The following is a 21,014-nucleotide window of genomic DNA, read 5'->3' on the forward strand; positions in this document are numbered from 1 at the left end:
TACAGAAAAGTTGAAAGAATAAAAGGATCACCCTATGCTCCTACTTAGATTTAGCAATTAACATTTGGTCATATTTGCTTTATCTCTGTATTTGTGTATGTATTTTTTCTGAACTATTTGAAAGTAAATTGCTGACGTATCATGATATTCCACCTCCTAAATGCTTCAGCTGCTTCTCCTAGCTCATGAGGCATTCCTGGACATACCCATGTCAGTACCGCACTAAAGAAACTTGATCCTAGCTTCTTGGTGCCTTGGTCTGCCAGGCTGCTGCGATAACCGCCACGCAGTGGGCAGGTGGAAACAACAAACCTTTAGAAGCTCACGGTTTTAGAGACTAAAAGCCCCAAATCAAGGTGTCTGCGAGGCTGTGCTTTCTCTCCGAAAGCTGTAGGCTTCTGGTACTGGTCTGCTATTGTCCTTGGGGCTCATTGGCTGACATCTCTGCATCCATCACAGGTTGACCTCTGCTTCTTTCTGGGTGATCTTCTCTGACATGTGGCTTCTTAGTTCCTTCTCTGTATAAGGCCTCCAGTAAAGTGGATTAAGACTCCCTCAATCAGCTGACCACATGTTAACTATGTCGTATCTTCTTCCAAGGCCTACAGGGAGTGCACACCCACCGAGATACGGTTTAAGATAACATGTGTTTCGCTGGGGTACGGGATTCAGTCTCCCACATTTAGTGTTACCTAAAATCCAGTTTCTTATCCAACCCTCAGATTCCCCCAGTTGTCCTCAAAGCATTTCTTTTAATTTAATACTTTTCATTTCTTTAATTTTTGATCCAGAAGCCAGCTAGAGCACATACGATGCATTCAGTTGCTCAGTCCCTTCAGACTCTTAGAACCTGGAGCAGTCCCTCCAGCTTTACTCCTGGACTTGTCTGGCTATTTCCTTGTGATTGTGCGTCATTTCTCTGCCTGGTCTTTCCTGTTACCTGGAAGTTGGATCCCAAGACTTGATTAGATTCAAGGTAAACGCGTTTGGCCAGAATACTTCGTGGGGTGCTGCTGCGTAGTCCAGGTGGTGTGGCTCCAGGGGCCACAGGAGGGCCTATTTTCCAGTATCAGTGATTTCAGAAAGGGAGTACAGATCAGCAGCAGATTTGTAAAAGCTGAAGAGGGGTTGCACTGGGCAGGTGGATAGGGTGAGTTGGGGATAGCTTTGTGTCCCCCATGGAAGCCTGTACCTGCTCCTCTGGGGGGCAGTCTCGGTGCTTTCCTTGTCCTCAGTGCTGGGTAGGTTGGTAGCATCTCCAGGTGTGGCCCACACCTTCCCACCCAGTCCGGCCTCACCTTCCACCCTGCCCCGGTGTGCTCAGGAGGGCAGGGCCGTGGAGGAGAACAGCCACTACAGGACACTCATCGCTGAGCATTTCCTACATTTCATACTCAGGCCAACTCTCTGAGTAGGAGCTGTCGCCAGCCTCATCTTACAGGTGAGAAAACCAAGACCCAGAGAGGTGAAGAACCTTGCCTTGTCACGCAGCAGTTGAGGGGCAAGTTGGAAATCCAGCCCAAGCTGTTTGAAAAGGGTGTGAGATTTGAAGTGAGGGGACAAGGATGTGAATCCTGGGTCTGCCCTGGGGAGGCACTAACACTCACTAACCTCAGTCTCTTCACCTGCTCTGAGACCTATCTGAGAACCGGAAGGACCATCCCAAAGAGAATGATGATGCCAGAAGTTTTGCCCTATTTGGTCTAGGGCTGCCCTGAGTGGAGCCCTCCCCATCCAAGTAAGGGGCTGGGGTGTTTGATTACATTGTCAGCCGAAGGGAAGCTGCTGCTCAGAAGGTCAGATAGGAGGAGGTTTGTGGGAGCAGCTTCTTGGCACCAGGCTGGTGGGGTCCTCATTTCACTCTCCACCTCCCTCCCAGCTCACTCTTCCTTTCCTTCCTTCCATCCTTCCCAACAAATGTCAAGCCTTGTTGTCTGCAAGAATCTGGCCACGGCTGTTCACAGTGAGTGAGAATCTAGATTAGCATGTTGCATCTCCCAAGAGTAGGGCTTTATCTCCAATTGTGGAAAAACTTTGTCTCTTATTAGAATGATTGCACGTGGAGCTGGTGGGGTGTGTGTGTATGAAAGGAAGAATTTTGTGACCTTCTTAAAATTCCCTTGCTGTGACCTCCTTAAAATTCCATTACATGTGATAGAGACACATGATACCGTAGGCATTCTGGCATATAGAGCTGTAAATGGTCTTAGACTAAGACACCCTAAGATGTAGCCTCAGTGCTACCATCTAAAATGGGAATCACAATCATTTGTATGTCGAAGGGTTCTTAACGAGGATCAATGGAAGTGATGCTACAAAGGACTGAGCCGAGTGTAAGACGGCTCCGGCCAGGGTCACTGGGTATGATTATTGTAATTCATACTTTGGTCTTCAGGGGCAGCCGGCCACGTGGGATCAGTAGAAGGCCGACTAAGACAGGTTGCTGGTTCACTGGCTCACAGACATAACTCTTCCATATGTTGTCTCAGCCTCATCCCATCCCCTGCTCCCAGGACTAATGAGAAATCCAGTTTGCCTCCTCCCTGCCAAGAAGTGGAGCGGCCTGCTTGTTCAGCTGGCCACATCCACTGCCCATCATTACCACTTTCTTTCTTGCAGAGAAGAGACCCGCTAGAGAGGAAAAGTCTGTAGTGCCATGAAGAATCGTGCTTTACTTGGGGCTCTTGCCCAGGAAGTTTCTTTATCATGTGTCTCGTTTTTCAGGTCGCAGGGTTTGAGAGTGACTTTCTGGGTCACTCATGACAGGTGGCAGTTGTTGGCATGCTTCTGTCTGATCCCACACGTCCCCTTCTCCCCGACCCCCCCGTCACACTGCTCCCGGGTGGGTGTGGGAGCACTGGGAATCCTTCTCAGCCCCAGGCATTTTGCCATCAGCATCACTAATGTTCATATTCACCACATTTGAGGCATACAATGCCCCAGGCATTGGGTTCAGTCCTACTGTTTTTACTGCTAGTGCTCTCAGCAGCTCTGGAGGGGACAGCCACCTTGTGGGTGAGGAAATGAAGTCTCAGAGAGGTTAAATGACCTTTCTCCAGTCACCCAGCTGGCAGAGGCCAAAGCAGGGATCTGAACCAAGTCTCTCCAAATACTAGCTGCTGTCCGTGCCCTGCTAGGCACTCCACAGGGATTCTTTCATTTAAATTTTACTCCTTGATTCTAGGCTGACCTATAATTCAGAGAGGTTAAGTGACTTTTCTCCAGTCACCCAGCTGGCAAAAGTCAAAGCAGGGATCTGAACCAAGTCTAATGGTTGGATCAAGTTTATATCTCAGTATAATCATGTGTTAGTTGGGGAAAAGGATAGAGGGCCTATTATGTAATTTTAAGGCCCCCTGAAGTGCTACCATCTTGGGAAAGGCCTGTTACCAATTGGCTTGGTGTGCGTGTGTGTATGTATGTGTGTGTGTTTGTGTGTATGAGATGTGTAGATAAAAACCAGTCTAAGGAGGATATAAACATATATACTGTATGTGAATTAAAAATAGAATTACTTGGCATAAAGATATAGTAACATCTTTGCATTTTTATAGTGTTCCTTTCCAAATAAGGTAATTATCCAGTGCAAATAGGAAAGAAAGAGAAGCAGCATGTCTTAGATCAGAATCAAATAGCAACCTACCTGACTTTGGACAGTTTATAATTTTCACAAAAGAAAATTAGGCATTTACTCGAGTAAGTAACTCTATGGTAGTCACATAGAAATACTTGCCTTGCACAGTCTAGACATTTTATTTTTAGTTTTGCCTCTCGATCCAGCGAAAGAGTGGTGCTGACAAAAGTTAACATTTAGTGAATGCACGTAATAGGGACAGAAGTCAGTTATTTTAAAGTTAGACTGGCACTGGCTGCTGAAGGAGTTTATTGATAACAAGGAGAAAGAGGTTACTTTCGTACCTGTGCAATCTCATTAAATAACATTTTTTTCTTTGACATGATGAATAAATGACACGTTCTGATCTGTTAGCTTTCCATGCCTCTCTTTCACACAGAGAAAGAGAAATTTCCTGTCTGCTTATTTTTGGCCATCAGGCCTGATGATGTTTTAAGAGACTGTGCCACAGTTAAGCATTTTGTGATATGAAGTGAAGAGCTGGGGCAGTTATCCTGATCATCGAGTTCTCAGAGCTCTGCATCATCTAGGTGCTCTCACTGCTCCTTTTCCTGGTGGAGGGTCTGCAGAGATGGCCTCACGTACAGCGAGGACAGGTTTGATCGCCGGCCCCAGAGTCTGTGGCACTCAGTGTTGGCGAATCTGTCACAGCCTTTTAGGCATCAAACACTTCTTCTGCACCATTTTTAATGGAAATAAAAGTACGTTAAACTATTTACATACGTCCTAGTGGTCAGAGAGTTGCTCCACTTTATTGAACCTTTTCTTGAAAGTTTAAGGACTTTGGTCAAGATACTGGTTGGAATGTGCTGATGTTTGCAGGGGCTGTTTTCACCGATGACCCCACAGTACTGTGCTTTTGCATTTTGCTTTTTTTAACTTTTTTCTGTCTCCTCTTCTGACACTAGTGATGGCTCCTGATGATTTTAGGTGGCATGCAAAGTGAATTTGGGTTTCCAAGGCACTTCCAACAAGCTCAGGGGAAGCTCTTTCCAGGCCTGGGCAGATCTTCTCTTCGGAACACCATTTTAATGTCTCCAGAGCTTTCCATTCTGCTTCACACCAGCCATTGCCCCTATTGCTTTGTTAAGATCCAGGTTCTCTGAGCAGCTGCCATGCTGTCTGGTCTGATTTCTTTGAGGTCAATGCCTATAGCTGGAGTATGGCTGGGGGAGGGGCTTCAGTTGTTCTTGGTACTGCTGCTCCCAGAGGATATAATGTGCTTGATAGAAGCGCTCTGGCTGCAGCTGCTTGAGATGGCCGTGGGTGCGGGCTGTACAGAGAAGAATGGGTGCATCAGACTTTGAAGGGACTTTAGTCCGGGAGGCAAAGAAGGAAGGCGAGCAGAGGTGTGCACATTTCCCCAGCCTTGGGGTAGGCTGTGTGGGGAAGAGCTTGGGACCCAGCTTCTGAGGTCCCTGAGAGGGAGGTGGTGGCGGTGAGCATCCCCCTACGTGTGGTCCCTGGCATTTCCCAAGAGGACTGCGGCCATCTCTCTCATCACGCATACTTTCCTCTGTAATGGGACTTGCCACCTCCTTGATCCCTACCTCCACACCGACCCTAGCGAGAGGTCGAGTGCCATCCCCCTTCCTTGAATCTAGGCTGACCTATAACTCACTTGGAACCAATAGAATATGCTGGAAGTGACACCATGTGAGTCGGAGGCTGGGTCAGTAATTGAGCTTCCATTTGAAGCCTCTGACTTAGTCCCGTCTCCACGTTCTGGGAGAGGACATGGAGACCTGTAGGGAAGGGGATGGCTCGTTCCAGGGTGCAGGGCGGCTTTATGGAAGCGCTAGGGGCAGAATGAAGGGTTCACGCCTCCGTGCCTCGCTGTGGAGGAAATGTGGATGGTAGTTAGCAGAAGTTCCTTCCAAGCCGATGAAGGGATGTCAGTGTATTTATGGTAAGATTCTCTAGCAGCCATGTTCCAGGTCAGGGCTGGGGAGGAGTTGGCTGGGCTCGGTGCTGAGCTCACCGCTGTGTTCCTTCTTTCACCCAGCTAATATTTACTGAGAGACTGCCACGTGCCAGGCAGAGGTGCTGGGGGTACAGTGTTGCTCAAAACAACCATGGGCACCACTTTCCTTTAGAAATTATGTAAATGCATAGGCATAGGTTTTTAGGACTTAAAGCCTCATAGTTAGAGGTGTGTGTGAGAGAGAGAGAGAGGTGGGGGTGGGAGAGAGAAGGAGGTGAAAATGTACATCCAGGTTGAATTTTAGGTCTCTTTTAGACGTATGGTGGGGCTGGGGTAAGACTGATCAAATTGAGGAGTTTTCCTGTAGCAGTTGTCTGAAGTCCCAGGTGGACGTTAGGTTCTGCCCCACTTACAGAGCTCCTATAGTGGCCCAGCTTTCCTGGCAGACTCTAAGCAGGAGGACCTCTGGGGCAGCCCCCAGCCTCCCTCACAGTGTAGCTGGACCTGCAACCAGATCACAGTCTTATAAAATCTAGGGTAGAAACCAAGGCTGAGACTCCCGACTCTGTCCAGGCGCTGGGATGACTTTAGGGTGACCAGCCACCATGGTTGGCTTGAGGCTGAGGGGTCTTCCGGGTTTTGTGACTTGCACTGTTGTCTATATCTGAGAAAAAGTCCTGGGCAAACCGGGACCATCAGTCTTGCTAGATGATTTCTTAGAAGAGAGCACAGCCTACCTCCTCCTCCTCCTCCGTGCTCCACATCTTGGCTGATGGCACCACCTTGGAAGTCCAGGCCAGAGCCTTGGGCCAGCTTAGGCCACTCCCATCTTCTCACCCACATGTTCTTCCATCCTGATTGGTGTCCCTCCTGCCCTTCTCTGCTCCACTCTGCTGGCATCTCCTGCCACAACCCCATCTCCTGGCATCCCTTCTCCACTCCATTACCCCATCTTTGCCTCTGCCAGAGCCACCATTTTGAATTGGAAATCCCATCCTACACTTCTCTACCTAATCCTGACTTGGCTCAACATTCAAATTCCTTAGCTTGGCACTCAAAGTGCTCAATGATACAGCCCATGTCACTTGTTCCAGCCATATCTCAAACCACTCTGAACTGAGTTCATTGGGTAAAGATTGGGCTGGACGGCTGGTTGGTGGCCTGATGGCTGAGATCTGAAAGAATAAACTGCAGGCTGTACAGTCTCTGCCTTTCCTTCCAAACACCTTGCCCCTTCTTCATTCTCAACCAGTGAGGAAGTAAGTTGGGTAGTCTGAATGCATTGGGTTTTGAGATTGTGAGTGGGACAGGAGCATGAACAGGTGAGGAGGTGGAGTGCTTAAAGCTGCCTGACTTCTTGGCAGCAGCCCCAGAATATACCCTGAGAAATGATTTTCTTATTTCCCTTTTCCCCTTCCCATCAACTTTAATCTTCTCTGCCTTTCCCTCTTGTCCCAGACTTCTATGGGAACCTTTCCATTCTCACTCTTTTCTCTAGTGGTGGTGGTGGCATGTGTCAGCAGAGTGGCGTGGGGGCCAGCTCGTTCCCCGGTGGTGCCATGCTCCCTCTGCCTTGTTCCATCTCAAGCAGATTTTGATCTCATAGGTCCTGCTGCTGGCCTGGCCTTGCCCCGTTCTGAGCCACAATTCTGCACTGCAACTGCCAGTTCACTTTGGGTCCCAGCAGTTCATAGCTTCTTGCTCTGTATGTCAATTTCACAGCTATTCCTGGTATCCAGGTAGGGAATCTTGCTGACAGAGAGAGAGAGAAGAGTATGAAGTCTTGATCACTCTTGTGATCTTTTTCCAGTTTGAAAAGGGCTGAGAGCCATCAGCAGGGGCAGCCTTTACAGAAGGGAGCCTTCTTGGGATCTACCAGCATGCCTGAGCGCTCTGCCCTCATGCATCTTTCTTTGTTTTGTTTCAGTTTTACCGAGTTTTTGGATCCATTCCAGAGAGTCATCCAGCCGGAAGAGATCTGGCTCTACAAAAATCCTTTGGTGCAATCAGACAACATACCCACCCGTCTCATGTTTGTAAGTACCATGATTTCATGGTTGATTTGATCACTCTCCCAAGTATGAACCAAATGCACTCTCATCTCTGCTTTTCTAAGCCCTGCTAAAGTCGGTGGGCAGCCCAAAAGAGAAAGTGAGTAGCTCATAAAATTAAAATTCTTTTCCAAATCGTGAGGGGAGCTGCTTGGTCATAGGAAAAATAGTACTTATCCAATTGGATAAGAGAAACTGCTTACCTGAGCTCCCGGGTTGTGCTGAGTTGTCTCCAAATAGTTGACAGGAAAGGGAAAGTAAACTATAAGCAGTGCCCGGATCTTCCTGACCCCTTTCTTTCTAGAATAAGCCTGGATTTCACCAAACTAAGAAATTTCTGGCTCTACCACTTGCAGAGACCAGCCTGTGACTTCTCTGGACAGTGTCTTGTGCTTCTCTGCTTCTAGAGTAAATGGACAGCAGCCAAGTAGCTCGTGCATGTATGGAGATTATTTTTACCTTCTCCCCCAGCTGCATGACAAATGCAACATTTCATTTCCTGAGTGCCAGACACTTGGCTGAGAGTTGAGGAGGATCATCTCATTGCGTCTTGTCCAATATCCCTGAGAGATGTAATTATTGTCCATGTTTTGCAGGTGCAGACCTGCATCTCAGAGAGACAAAGGAGCTTGCCTAAAGCCACACAGCTAGTAAATGACAGAGCAAGGAAGCAAATCGAAGCAGCTGGCTCAGAGCCTGTGCTCCTGACCATGAGGCCATGCTGTCGGTTAGATCAGTGTGTCAAGGACTGCTCACTGGGGCTAATTGTCTCCTGGAGAATTGCCATCAGACCTTTCCATAGCAGAAGAAATAGTTAAGCTCTCCCTTGTTACAGAATAATGTAGCTTTTGGATGAGCAGCATCATAGTTTGAAGGTTATTCTTGTTTATGGGCCATTGTGTCTTATGCCGATGGGGACTGAAGTGACTGTTCCAGAAGATTTCATAGGGCACACGAGAGTTTTGAAAGAAACCCCTCTGGTTTTATAGGACGAGATCTTGTTAGTGAATGCTCATCAGAAAGACCTACAAGTCTACCAACTCCCTGAAATGCCCAGAACGTCATGTGAATATTAACATATCGTTTTGATCGCATTTTAATAATCACCTTTCTGCAAGAGAAAAAACTGGATTTTTGTAAATATCAGGGAAGTTGAAAACATGAGAGTGGTTGTAAGGAGAGCATTACTTAACACGTGAGTACTAAAATCCAACTCTTTCCATTTTTTGGTGTCACTTAGATCATCTGTAAATCCAGAAATAAGGCAAGTCAGTGTTTGTCTTACCAGTTTACCCTAAAGACTTGAACCAGGGGAAGCTTCTATTTGTCACTAACCTCCATTCATTAAGGACTTCACAGTTCATGTGCTGTAAGACACAATTTGGAGATAAATGTGCACATGGGATATTGTGAGGAATTTGTGGCTGAGTCCTCGATTTAGGAATAATGCCTTTTTTGAAGTCTGGAAACAAATGCCACAGATATTCTGGCTATGGACGTAAATAAGATGGAGCCCATTGCATGTTGGCAGCAGTGGGAAGGAGGCTGCAAAGGAATTATTCAGTGTTTTGATTCTCAGAGAATAGAAGCGTTTTCAGTCACAAATACTGATTCATACCATCTAATCTCCTAATGAAAATAAGTTCAACCTTTTATTTTGTTGATAGTAGTTGATGAATTTTGCTTCTTTGATCACAAGTTTTAGTATGATTTGGAATATCATAAGGAAGATAGTGGGTGCAGTTACAATACTTGTAACATCAAGATGAAAAATATTTTGTCGGCACATAAATTAGATGTATTCTCCTGGGTTTTATTAAGACTTCCAATAGAACATATTATTTCTCTGCTTTTGATCCTTTGGAACTTTAGATGCCTTGAGAAGAATTTGCCATTAAAAGAACATATATTTTCACTGATATTTAAAATAGCTTGATTTCCTTTAAAGACTCAAATTTCATTATTTAATTCATGAACAAGACCTTGGAGGTCTCTTTTACGTTGGGCTGAAATATTTTAATCTAAAAGCTAGCTTTCTAACCAAGGTGTTTTTTAAGGGCTGTTGTTATTATCCCATATGCTCCTCTGTGGGTAATATGTCCCACTGGCAGGTGTGTGTGTGTGTGTTTGCATCTGTGTTTATGTGTGTGTGCCTGTATCTGTGACTTTTGTGTGCACGGATGTTTGTGTGTTTTAGAGGAGCCAGTCATTATAAGATTAGTAATGATGATGGTTAGGGGATTGAATTAAGTGCTGAGTAAGTGTTTATGTCGCCACAGAGCCTGATAACTTGAGTTTTATACATCTGTGGCGCCTTTAGCTCAGGTGACTGTGTTGTGGCCAACATGGAAGTTTGATTCTGAGAGTTTGTTTTCCTTGATGGCTCTGTCTTCCTGATGATCAGAAATGGGTCAAAAATTCTTGTCGTACTTACTGAATCTTGACTTAAAATTTCCTGGCTATTTTCAAGCTGTCAGATGCCTCGTGGAAGGATGTTTCCTTATTCAAAAGAAGTCATGGGTCCTTCTGAGTGCTTTGGGTATATCAGAGCATCATAACAAAAACCAGTTTTGGTTGTTGGAAGCTCAATCGAAATTGATTGTGTTTTCACATATTCTTTGTTGTTGCCTCGAGAGCCTACTGTAAGGGAATGTCATGGAGTCTAGAGGACAAGAAGTCAAGTCAGACTTGGGGTGTGCCTCAGGGACCCTGAGGTCTCCTGGAGGTGTATGGTGGTTTGAAGCTGTATGTACCCCAGAAAAGTATATTTTCAATCCATTCCTGTGGGTGTGAACCCATTGTAAGTAGGATTTTTTGATGAGTAGGGTCTTAACTCAAGATGTGACCCACCTTATTCAGGGTCTTAGTCCTCTTACTGGAGTTCTTTATAAGAGGATGAAATTCAGATAAAGAGATAGAAAGTCATAGAACCAAGAAGCTGAAAGCAACTAAACCTGGAAGAGAAGGGAGACACCAGCAGATGCTGTCTTTAATCGTGCCATGTGACAGAGGAGTCCAGGCTCTCTGGCAGCTGGTCTTCAGGAAGAAGGTATTGTTGATGATACCTTGATTTGGACATGTTCACAGTCTCAGACCTGTAAGTTTGTAAGTTAATAAGTTCTCATTGCTAAAACCAACCCATTTCATGGTATCTACTTTGAGCAGCTTAGCAAACTAGAACAGATTTTGGTACTGGTAGAGTGGAATGCTGCTACTGCAGATATCAAAGTGTTAAACAGGCTTTACAATTGGGAAATATAGAGAGGTGGGAAAAATTGTAAGGAGCTTGATTTAAAAAAAAGGCCTAGATGGCTTTGGAGAAACTTTTGGTAGAAATATGGATGCTGAAGATACTTCTGATGTGGCTTATGGCAGAAATGATGAATGTGTAATTGCAAATTAGAAGAAAGGCAACCCTTTTTTTAAGTGGCAGGGAACTTGGCAAAATTGAGTTCTGATTTGGATGGAAGGCAGAATTTCAAAGTGACGAGCTTGGATATTTAGCCAAGAAAATTTCCAAACTAAATGTGGACTGTGTGGCCTGGCTTCTCCTTGTAGCTTACAGTAACACGAGGGAAGAAAGGGATAAACTGAGAACTGAACTCCTAGGCACAAAGAAAACAGAAATTCATGGTTTGGAAAATGCGGAGCTTCTGGAAATTAAGTCCCAAGAGAACAGTGCTCCATGTGAGAATTTAACTGTACTTGGAAGCAGCCAGCCATTTTGGGATTGGAAATGCAGTTTTTCCAGAAGGGATTTGTGGAAAGTCCTGCTGATGGTTTGGACCCCTGTGTACTATATGCAAAACAGACAACTTTTTTTGCAAGATCTGAATGAATGGAACAACTGCCAGCCTGCCATCCTAGACTAAGAGGGACCAAAACGGGACAGATTGAAAGGTAAGTTACTTCAGAGGCAGAACCATGGAAGCTGAGGTCTGGACTGAAGACATTTTTTGGGCTAAGTGAAAAAACCCACCTTGTATGTGGCAAGGGTGAGTATGCACTGGAACTTGGAAAGGGTGGTCCCTCCACCATGTTGTTATCACCACAAGGCTCTTAGATTCCTGGGGGATTGTGGAGAGGCTGTCCACCACCCCAGTATTTGACTAGAGTGGAGTCTAGAATCTGCCTGCTACCCTGATGCCTGAGGAGGGTGGAGCTGAGAGCCTGGCTGTCATCCCAATGCTTGAAGATGTTAAAGCCTTCATCCCAGTGTTTGGTTGCTACCAAGCACTTGGAAAGGGTGGGGCTGCTGCTCCATCAGACCTGGAGAACAAAATATTGTTCCATAGATGACTCTCAGACCTTGAAGTCTAACAGTGTATGCCCTGCAGCATTTTGGAATTGTTTCAGACCCATAATCTCTGCTTCCTTCCAATTTCTCCCTATGGAAATGGGAATGTTTATCTTATGAATGTCTGTGCTGGTCTGAAACTGTTATGTACCCCAGAAAAGCCATGTTCTTCTAATCCAATCTTGTGGGGGCAAACCTGTTGTTGTGTAGGACCCTTTGATTAGATTGTTTCCATGGAGATGTGATCCACCCAATTCAATGTTTTAATCCTTTTACTGGAACCCTGCATGGAGAGAATAAAAGGCAGAAAACAGAGAGCACTCAGCACGAACACAGAAGGCAGAGAGATGAAGTGAAGGCACAGATGTTTAGAGATGCTAAGCTAAGAGACGAAGCCCAGAATCTGCCCTGGAGAAGCTGAGTGAGCAACCACAGATGGTTAGAGGAAAGCCACTGGAAACAGGATCTCAGAGCTGTTTGAAACCAGAAACCGGGAGAGAAGGACCGCAGATATCACCATGTACCTTCCCATGTAACAGAGAAACCCCACATGCCATCAGCCTTTCTTTAGAGTCAAGGTATCTTTCTCTAGATGTCTTAATTTAGACATTTTCATGGCCTTAGGACTATGAATTTGTAACTTAATAAATCACTGTTGAATTAGCCAATCCATTTATGGTATACAGAATTCAGCAGTTTCAGCAAACTGAAGCAATGCCTCTCCTTTGTATATTGGGAGCAGGTAACTCCCCCCTGCTCTCTAAGTTTCATAGGTCCGCAGTTGGAGGGGAATTGTGTCCTAGGACAGACCACACCTATAATCGATTTTGATGAGACTTTGTACTTAATATTCTTACTGAAATGACTTAAGACTTCTGGGATATAGTGATGAAATGAATGTATTATGCATGTGGAAAGAACATGTCTTTTGGGGGTTCAGAGGGTAAAGTATGGTAGTTTGAAGCTGTATGTGCCTGTGTCGATTTGAATCTGTGGTGGACCCCAGAAAATCCATGTCCTTTAATCCTCATTCAATATTGCTGGCTGGGAGCTTTTTTGTTGTTCCCATAGAGTTGTGACCCACCAATTGTGGGTGGTAACTTTTGATTAGATGGCTTCCATGGAGTTGCATCTTCACCCATTCAGGATGAATTGCTTACTGGAACCCTTTAAGAGAGAACCATTTTGGAAAGAGCTCCAGAGCCTGCACAGTCAGAGACCTTTGGAGATGAAGAAGGAAAATGCTCCCAGGGGAACTTCATGAAACAAGAGGCTGGGAGAGAAAGCGAGTAGACTCTTCCATGTTCGCCATATGCCTTTCCAGTTGAGAGAGGAACCCTGAATGTCATCAGCCTTTTTGAACCAAGGTATCTTTCCTTGGATGCCTTAGACTGGACATTTCTATAGCCTTGCTTTAGTTGGGACATTTTTCATGGCCTTAGAACTGTGGACTTGCAGTTTAATAAATTCCCCCTTTTAAAAGTCATTCTGTTTCTGGTTTATCACATTCTGGCAGCTCCAGACAGTACCCCAGAAAGTATGTTCTTAAAGTTAATCCATTCCTGTGGCTGTGGAACCATTATAAGTAGAATTTTTAGTCAGTAGGATCGTAACTTAAGATGTGACCCACCTCTTTCAGGGTGGGTCTTAGTCCTCTCACTGGAGTCCTTTGTAAGAGAATGAAATTCAGACAAAGAGAGAGAAAATCACAGAAGCAAGAAACTGAAAGCAGCAAGAGAAGGGAGAGGCCCACAGATGCTGCCACATGCCTTTCTATGTGACAGAAGAGTCAAGGATTGCTGGCAGCTGGTCTTCAGGAAGGAGGTAGCATCTTGATGATGCCTTGATATGGACATTTTCATGGCCACAGAACTGTAAGCTTGCAAGTCAATAAATTCCCATTGCTAAAAGCAACCCATTTTATGGTATCTGCTTTAAATAGCTTAGCAAACTAAAACAGGAGGATAGTGCTTGAACATAAAATAGATTCTGGAAAGGGTCAGAGGGAGAGGCTCCAGTAGACTTCTAGGGAGCTTCATTATCACTATCACCATCACCATTGTCATGATCATCTTCGTCATGTTCATCACCTTCCCCATCATCATAGTAATCATGGTCGTCACCAACAGCAGCGTCACATCATCATCACCATCACCATCACCATAGGCAGGAGCAGCAGCACCATCATGGTAACCATGATCATAATAATCATCATCTTCATCACCTTCACCATCATCATCACATCATCACTATTGTCGTCGTCGTCATCATCATCATCATCATCATCACCACTGCCGTAGTAATCATGATCATGATAATCATCATCTTCATCACCTTTACCATCATCATCTTCACCACCTTCACCATCATCATAATCATGATTATCACCATTGCCATCATCTTGGTAATTATTGCCATCATTTTCATCACCATCACCATTGTCATCGTTATCATATGTAATATGATCATCATCCTCATCATCATCGTGATTATGATCATTGTCACCATTGTCATCATCTTCATCACCATCATGCTGGTAACAACCCAACAACCATAGCAGCATTCCTTGAGTGCAGGAACTGTGTTCCTCACTTTACATGTAGCATTTCAGTTCATCCTTTTGAGGTCCCTATGAAGACAGTACTTTTATCTCATAATTTCAGTAGAGAAAATGAAACTAGTGAGATTAAACAGATTCCCTAGGCAGGACCAGGATTTGAACCCTGGGTCTCAGAGTGCAGACCCTCCCTTGTCATGCCTTCTTGAGGCTCAGATGAGATACAGTAGAGAAGTGGTGAGGAGTGTGTCGCACACAGAAAGAGCAGGTGTGTAAAAGCTCAGACACAGAAAAGCAAGGAGGGTTTGGAGTCCCTGAATGAAAGTTTGTTTGGAGTATATGTAGGGTGTAGGGGCAAGAGAGAGGCAAGGACAGAACTACTGGGGACAACTTCAGATTAGTTCATTATTACCTAATTCAACAGTCATTTACAAATCACTTGCTATTAGCCAAGCATGGTGCCGGGTACTGAGGATGTGAAGCTGAAAAAGGCACAGTTTCTAGTCTAGTGGGGGACACAAGCATGAGGACAATTAGGGAAGTTCAGCATCACAAGAAAGGGGGGACACAAGCGTGAGGACAAGTAGGGAAGTTCAGCATCATACGAAAGCCTTGAAAAATGGGCAAGACTCAAGAGAGGATTTGAAGAGATCGTTGGTGTTTGCCCATTTATTTTCTTTGCATAAGCAACAGTCCACACAGGACCTATCCTTTGCCTTCGCCTCTTTTTCTACTGCCACGATATATCCAGAAGATGTATTCTCATGGGATGTTACTGATTTTGGTGTTGATCTGATAGCAGAGTTTTCTATTCTGGAGTACAACGCATCTCAGGAAGGCAGAAATAAAGTCATTTGTCAGGAGAGGAGGGAGGGAAGAGAGACAAAGCTGATAGACAGTTTAATATTTAGGTTCTTTGAAAAAGTCCTAGATGGCTTTTTTCGTTGTGACGAGATGTAATTGTTTACCTGAAACAGGGCCTTTTCCAGGGGTCTGCGTGTCCTGAAGCTGTCTTTATAGTCACTTTGTAGCACACCTTTCTCTCAAATGCCAAAAATAAAGACACTTTGGGCCCATTGTTTCATCTAATGTGAATGAGTCCCAGTGACAAACTCTTCTCTGCCTAACACCCTAACATCTGGGGCTGCTCTAGCTTGCAACCCTTTTAGCTGTTAAAAGCTCTGGGCATGCTCGTGCCCTTCCCCCTTCAAACACAGCGCTCCTTGTTGTGTCATTTTTCCAGAAGCTTCTGGGGCCTACCAGTGCCTTGCGTCAGCACCTCGAGGATGGCCCCCTTTCTGGGTGCTGCACTGCCTGGGGGCTGACCACCCTTCCCATGCTGCTCCATTGGTGGATGCACCAGGCAGGGCCCTTGTTGGAGACCATAGTCACTCAGGGCACAGGCAGGGTTCCTGGGAGAAGTAGGCTCTTCCCTGCTGTGGCCTCCCTACTGCACTCCGCGCTACCCATCACTCAGACCCAAGGGTACATACAGGCTTGAGCTCGAAACACTCAAACTTAAAACCATCTGTCTGCTTGTAGGATCCTGGTACCCTTTTTGCTGGTATAGTTTGGTCATTTGTTAACAGTTTTCCCTGAAAAATAATGAAATGGAAGCCAACACCCAGCATTTACTGGATGCTAGGTCTCTGCTGGGCTTTGTGATGGGCAGTTGGTATGGGTTCCAGAGTGGACCACAAGGGTTCAGATCCCAGCTTTGCCGCTCATTAGCTTTGTGAATTGGGAAAATTATTTCACCTCTCAGTGCCTCAGTTTCCTTACCTCCAAAAGGGGGCTTTCACGACACTTCCATCCCAGGGTATCGAGAGCTTCAGATGGTGTGATATATACAACACCTCCCTTGGGGTGTAGTACGTAATCAACATCCAGTTACTGTTAGTGAATTTTAGTCCTAGTAACGGTACTTTTTGTGGATGTTATTATTATTATCATATTTCTTTTATATATAGAAAATGGAGACTCAGATGAAGAAGAAAGGTCAAGGTCATAGAGCTGATAAGTGCCAGAGCAAGATCTTAAGCCCAGCTCTCCTTAATTTGAATTTTTTTTCCATAAACTTTCCTCTCCAGAGCTCTGGTTTCCCAACCTATGGAATCAGCATCATGCAAAACCGGCCATGTGCCAGACTTTACTTAATGATACATAGATATTATCTCATTATATGGTGCTGTGTAGTACGATTAATTAGTATTTAGTAAAATGTCATTTAATACATGGTCTATTGAAGACTCAGTTTTCCCATCTATAAAGTGAGGCTGTTGTATTCAGGTGATCACTGAGATTCAGGACCCCAAGCACAGCTTGGGACTGCCCAGCCCCACTAATTGTGTCCTTGCAGTTTCAATTAATCTTGCTGAGCTTTTGTTATTTGTACAATGAGGACAATGTGTTCACCAACAGAATTGTTAGAGGATTAAATGAATGTGAGGAAAGCCCCTAACACATAGTAGATGCTCAATCCATGGCAGCTGTCACCCACATGTCTATGACTTATCCATGTCCCTGGAAAAGAGTCTCCATACCTTTCTCTTCTCCAGACAAGGCATTCATTATACGTCATCGGAAGCTTCCTGGTTTCTGAGGTGAGAACTACTGTCATGCTGTGGTTAAGAGTGCAGACCTTGCTTTAGACACTCTGGGTCCTAATCTTCAGTTTACTAGTTATTAGCTGTGTGACCTTCAGCAGGTTGCTTCACCTCTCTGTTTCCTATCCATTAGCTGAAGACAGCAGTGGAGCCTTCTTCCTAGGGCTGCTGTGAGGATTGAATAAGTTAATTTACGCAAAGTCTCTAGAAGAGTACCTAGTACTTAGTAAGTTCCCAGTTAATGTTGACTATTCTAATTGAATCGAGGTATGTTCAGTTCAGTAGCCCTGTACTCACTGCTGCATCCTGCGGCCGTGCTGAGCTGGAATGAAGTGTTCTGGGCTCTCTCAGGTCTCTATTGCTAAGTCCTGAGCTTCACTGTCTTTTTTACACTGGACTCCTCCCCGGAGTTTCCAGACATTTTTTTTTTTTTTTTAAGCTGTGGAGACATTAATCCAAGGGTAAATAATGCCAGGGAAATTTTGCCTGCATGTCTCTGCCTGCCTTCCCTGTACTTCTGGAGGAGGAAGTCAGCACCCCGCACCTTTTTGTCTCTGTGTTCATTGTCATCTGCAGCTGTGTGGGCAGCAGGATGGCAGCTTCCAAAGGCTTCCACCAGGAGAGTGGAAGGGGCGCGCGAAGGGGTTTAGTTAAGTCTAGTTTGCTGAGTGAAAGAGGGGGCTTATTCTCTCTTTGCCCCTCTTTGACTCAGACCAGAGGGCTCAGTGCCCCAGAAGGAAATGAAGTTCCAAAGGTGGTAGCTGCTACGATTCATCTCTTAAATCAAACATTTTTTTTTAAAGGTGGGATGATCAGAGCAACTGTGCCTCTCCTTGTCCTGATTTGAAGACTGTGCTGTCCATGGATATGGCAGTTATATTTCCAGTAAAAAGAAATGAGACTGGGCCCAAATGCTGCTGGGACGGGAGGAGGAAAGGAAGGCATGTGGTACCTGGGTGGTCCCGCGTGGCTGCTCTGGGTGGGTGCTGCTGCATTCCCTTGCCTGTGAGGCTCGGCAGGTGGCACTCCTCGGGCCCTCCCGTGCACTTAGCCTTGGCCCAGGAAGAGTTGGCTATAGAAAAGATGCCATTCTGCACCTACCTGGGAAAGCCATGCACTGGGCTATGTTAGGTCCAATCGGGTTGTGGGGTGGGACTCCAATTAGGAACAAGAGGGCTGAGGCTGGGAGCAGACCCCTCATCCCCCCAGCCAGGCATGAGCTCTGAGCCCGCTGGCAGCTCTGTGACTTTCCCTCAAGACACCTGGGCTTTGGGCCACAGGGTCTCCCACATGGTGCCTCCATCTCTTGTTTGGTGCAAGCACCCCTGCTGTGGAATTTCCTTTGGCAGCTTTTGGGAACCTTATAGGAAAAGTCTTCCTAACTCATATTTTTTTCTGGAGCTTTATTTCTGTGTAACCTTAGCGTGTATAAGCGGGATTGTCTTGTAATACCTCTACACTCTGTATTGCTCTCATCTGTAAGGTTTGACTTGGCGGTGGGGTCGTTGCTATTCATTATTTAGTAAGCCGGTTTCTGCTATTTGGGAGCATGTGGCCCAGTCGGGTTTTGGTGCATCAAGTGAGAGGAAGCAAGGAGCTTGGCTGGTAGGCATGCTGTCTGGATTTGGGAAAACTGCCTTCGGACCTCCCTCTTTAAATGTTAACTGTATGAATTCAAACTTGGCAGCCGTGTTTCTCGATCAACAGTTACAATTTGGGATGCTTGTTAAAAACTGTAGATTCACAGCCTTGTGCTGTCAGTATTTTGAGGGAATCAACATTTTACCAAGCCCTGCTGTTGCTCAGAGGAGGAACCACAGAAGAAACTTTCACCGACTCTGAGAGCTGTTACTCCTGGTGACAGTTGCCTTTCAGAGGAGCCTCTGGGGAAATCCTCTGCTGCTTTCCTGGAGGCTCCACCCAAGGGCGGTTCTGAATCTCTTCTCATACAGCTGCCTGTAGGACGTGTGCCACGCTCTTCTGGCTCTCCCTCATGGAGGCAGGGCTTGCTTTTTTGACCTTTAGACATTCTAAGCCATTCAGGTCCATGTCTGATAAGGAGGTTTATCACGCTGGTTGCTACCACTTGCGATGAGAAGGAAGGGTGTAAAGCATCTCAGATGATTTTGAAAGACCTTGCTCATTTGGATGAGTTTTGTTTTTTATTAAAGTCAAGCATCTGATTATCTTCTAGCCATGCCTTATTAACCCTGACGGGGTAGAATCCTATGAGGAAGCCCCTCTCCAAAAAGTGACATCACAGATGAAGACATCAGAAGTGTGAGGCCCGTAGTAACTACCTCCTGCCCGTCCACCTCCAACTGCTACGCCAACTGTGAACTTGTGAAATATCCATTGGTTCTCTGATATTGTCTTGAGATATTATCATTATGAAGAAGTGACATGAATATGGTTTGTTGGGATATTTAAAGCAATTTACTAATCATGAAATGCTGGAATAGAGACTGGAAATGGCAGGCAGGAAACCTGGTCCCCAAGTCCTGGCTTTCTTCCTCACCAGCTGTGTGTGCACAAGACACAGCATTTAGCCCCTGAGCCTGAGAAGGTCAAGGGTCATCAGGGGATTTGAGAGTCTCCTGTAATTGACAGTACATGGCACAGTTCTTGCCTTGCAGTAGGTTTTGTAGTGGGTAGTGGCTGCATCTGAATCCCACCAGTTTAATTCATTAATCACTTGTTCAACATCTTGTGCTTTGGGGATGAGAGAGGAAAGGAAGGGGAGGAAGGAAAGAGAAGAGACTTTTGCAGGAGGGATAGCCTTTGCTGTGCAGAAGAAATGAATATGTTGGGCAAAGACGAGATATCATGATTATAGAGTATTCTTCTCCATTTAAAAAGCCACCTCTTTAAACGTGGCTCCCAGCAATTACGAGTCAGTTAAAACCCACAATCAGGCCTGCAGTTTTCCAAATCTGTGTGGTCTGTAAATATAGATGTAAATCATTCTCCCTTGTTTGAGGTCAGGAGTTCAGTGAGATCATTCAACTAGTGAGTCTAAATGAAGCTAACTGGATCTAATTATCAATCAGCCCTCCTTCTGATAGCAAACTGATGTCCTCATAAGGGATTATTTGTTATTTCTTCCAGGCAATTTCTTTCCTCACACCCTTGGCTGTTATTTGTGTGGTGAAAATTATCCGGCGAACAGACAAGACTGAAATTAAGGAAGCCTTCTTAGGTAGAGTATTCACAGTTCCTCCTTTAGGGGATGGGGCTGAACTTAAGGAGATCATCAGATTGAAAAGAGTCGCATTTGCAGCCAACTAATTTTTTCTCCTGGTTAAATTAAGCTTGGGAGAAACAAGGTGAATTTGAAGTCTAAGGTAGGGCCACGGTTCACTTGTTAATCATGAGACCTTCGGTGGCTGTCCACTGCCGCTGTCCTCTGTGCTGAACGCTTATGTTGCCGAACCCGCCAGCCCATCTGTGAACTCAGGCACAGACGCAGGGCAGTGGGAAAGCAAAGGGCATCTGAAACTTTGTCACCATCGACTGTCCACTCCCTCCTTTGTCCCTGAGAGGCCCACATTGCAGACAACTCAGAAATCAACTGCAGACTCTTCAATAAATCGTCGTTGACCTAGAGGCAAAAGTGAGCAAAAGCAGGTGTAAAATAAAATAGAAACTGGAAACAAGCCCCATAATTCATCTTCGGTTTGGGGATATTTTTAGTAGTTAAGGAATGACTATCGTGTAGAGAGTGGTACAATCTTTGTCATTGATTGTAACACCATTGCTAGAACTTCTTCCAAACTCAGCAGCATTTGCATATGTAAGAATTTGGCATTTGTAGATTAAATCAGTTCTTATGATCTGTATTCTAATCAGATACTCAGTAAATGATAGTATTAAAAGATAACCAAAAATAGTTGGCTTAACAACCCAAATAAACTAGTCTACTAGACTACTGCTGGGTTTTCAACT

General features: G+C 45.2%; 1 protein-coding gene across 4 annotated transcripts in view; it reads left to right on the forward strand.

Moving 5' to 3' along the window:
* PLPP4 (phospholipid phosphatase 4) overlaps positions 1-21,014 on the forward strand; it is a 149,154-nt gene that overhangs the window by 30,234 nt on the left and 97,906 nt on the right. Inside the window, exons 1-3 of one of the 4 annotated variants that reach the window (XM_077126225.1) lie at positions 1,140-1,441; positions 7,486-7,594; positions 20,178-20,268. In XM_077126225.1, the coding sequence (XP_076982340.1) occupies positions 7,589-7,594; positions 20,178-20,268 (97 nt within the window). In that variant the 5' untranslated portion in view covers positions 1,140-1,441; positions 7,486-7,588. Of the gene's footprint in view, positions 1-1,139; positions 1,442-2,125; positions 2,362-7,485; positions 7,595-19,333; positions 19,482-20,177; positions 20,269-21,014 lie in introns of those variants that run through there. The other 3 variants (XM_077126224.1, XM_077126222.1, XM_077126223.1) reach the window with 3 other exon arrangements.

This window comes from Tamandua tetradactyla, chromosome 13 (genome assembly GCF_023851605.1).
Source record: "Tamandua tetradactyla isolate mTamTet1 chromosome 13, mTamTet1.pri, whole genome shotgun sequence".
In the NCBI taxonomy this organism is placed as follows: Eukaryota; Metazoa; Chordata; class Mammalia; order Pilosa; family Myrmecophagidae; genus Tamandua; species Tamandua tetradactyla.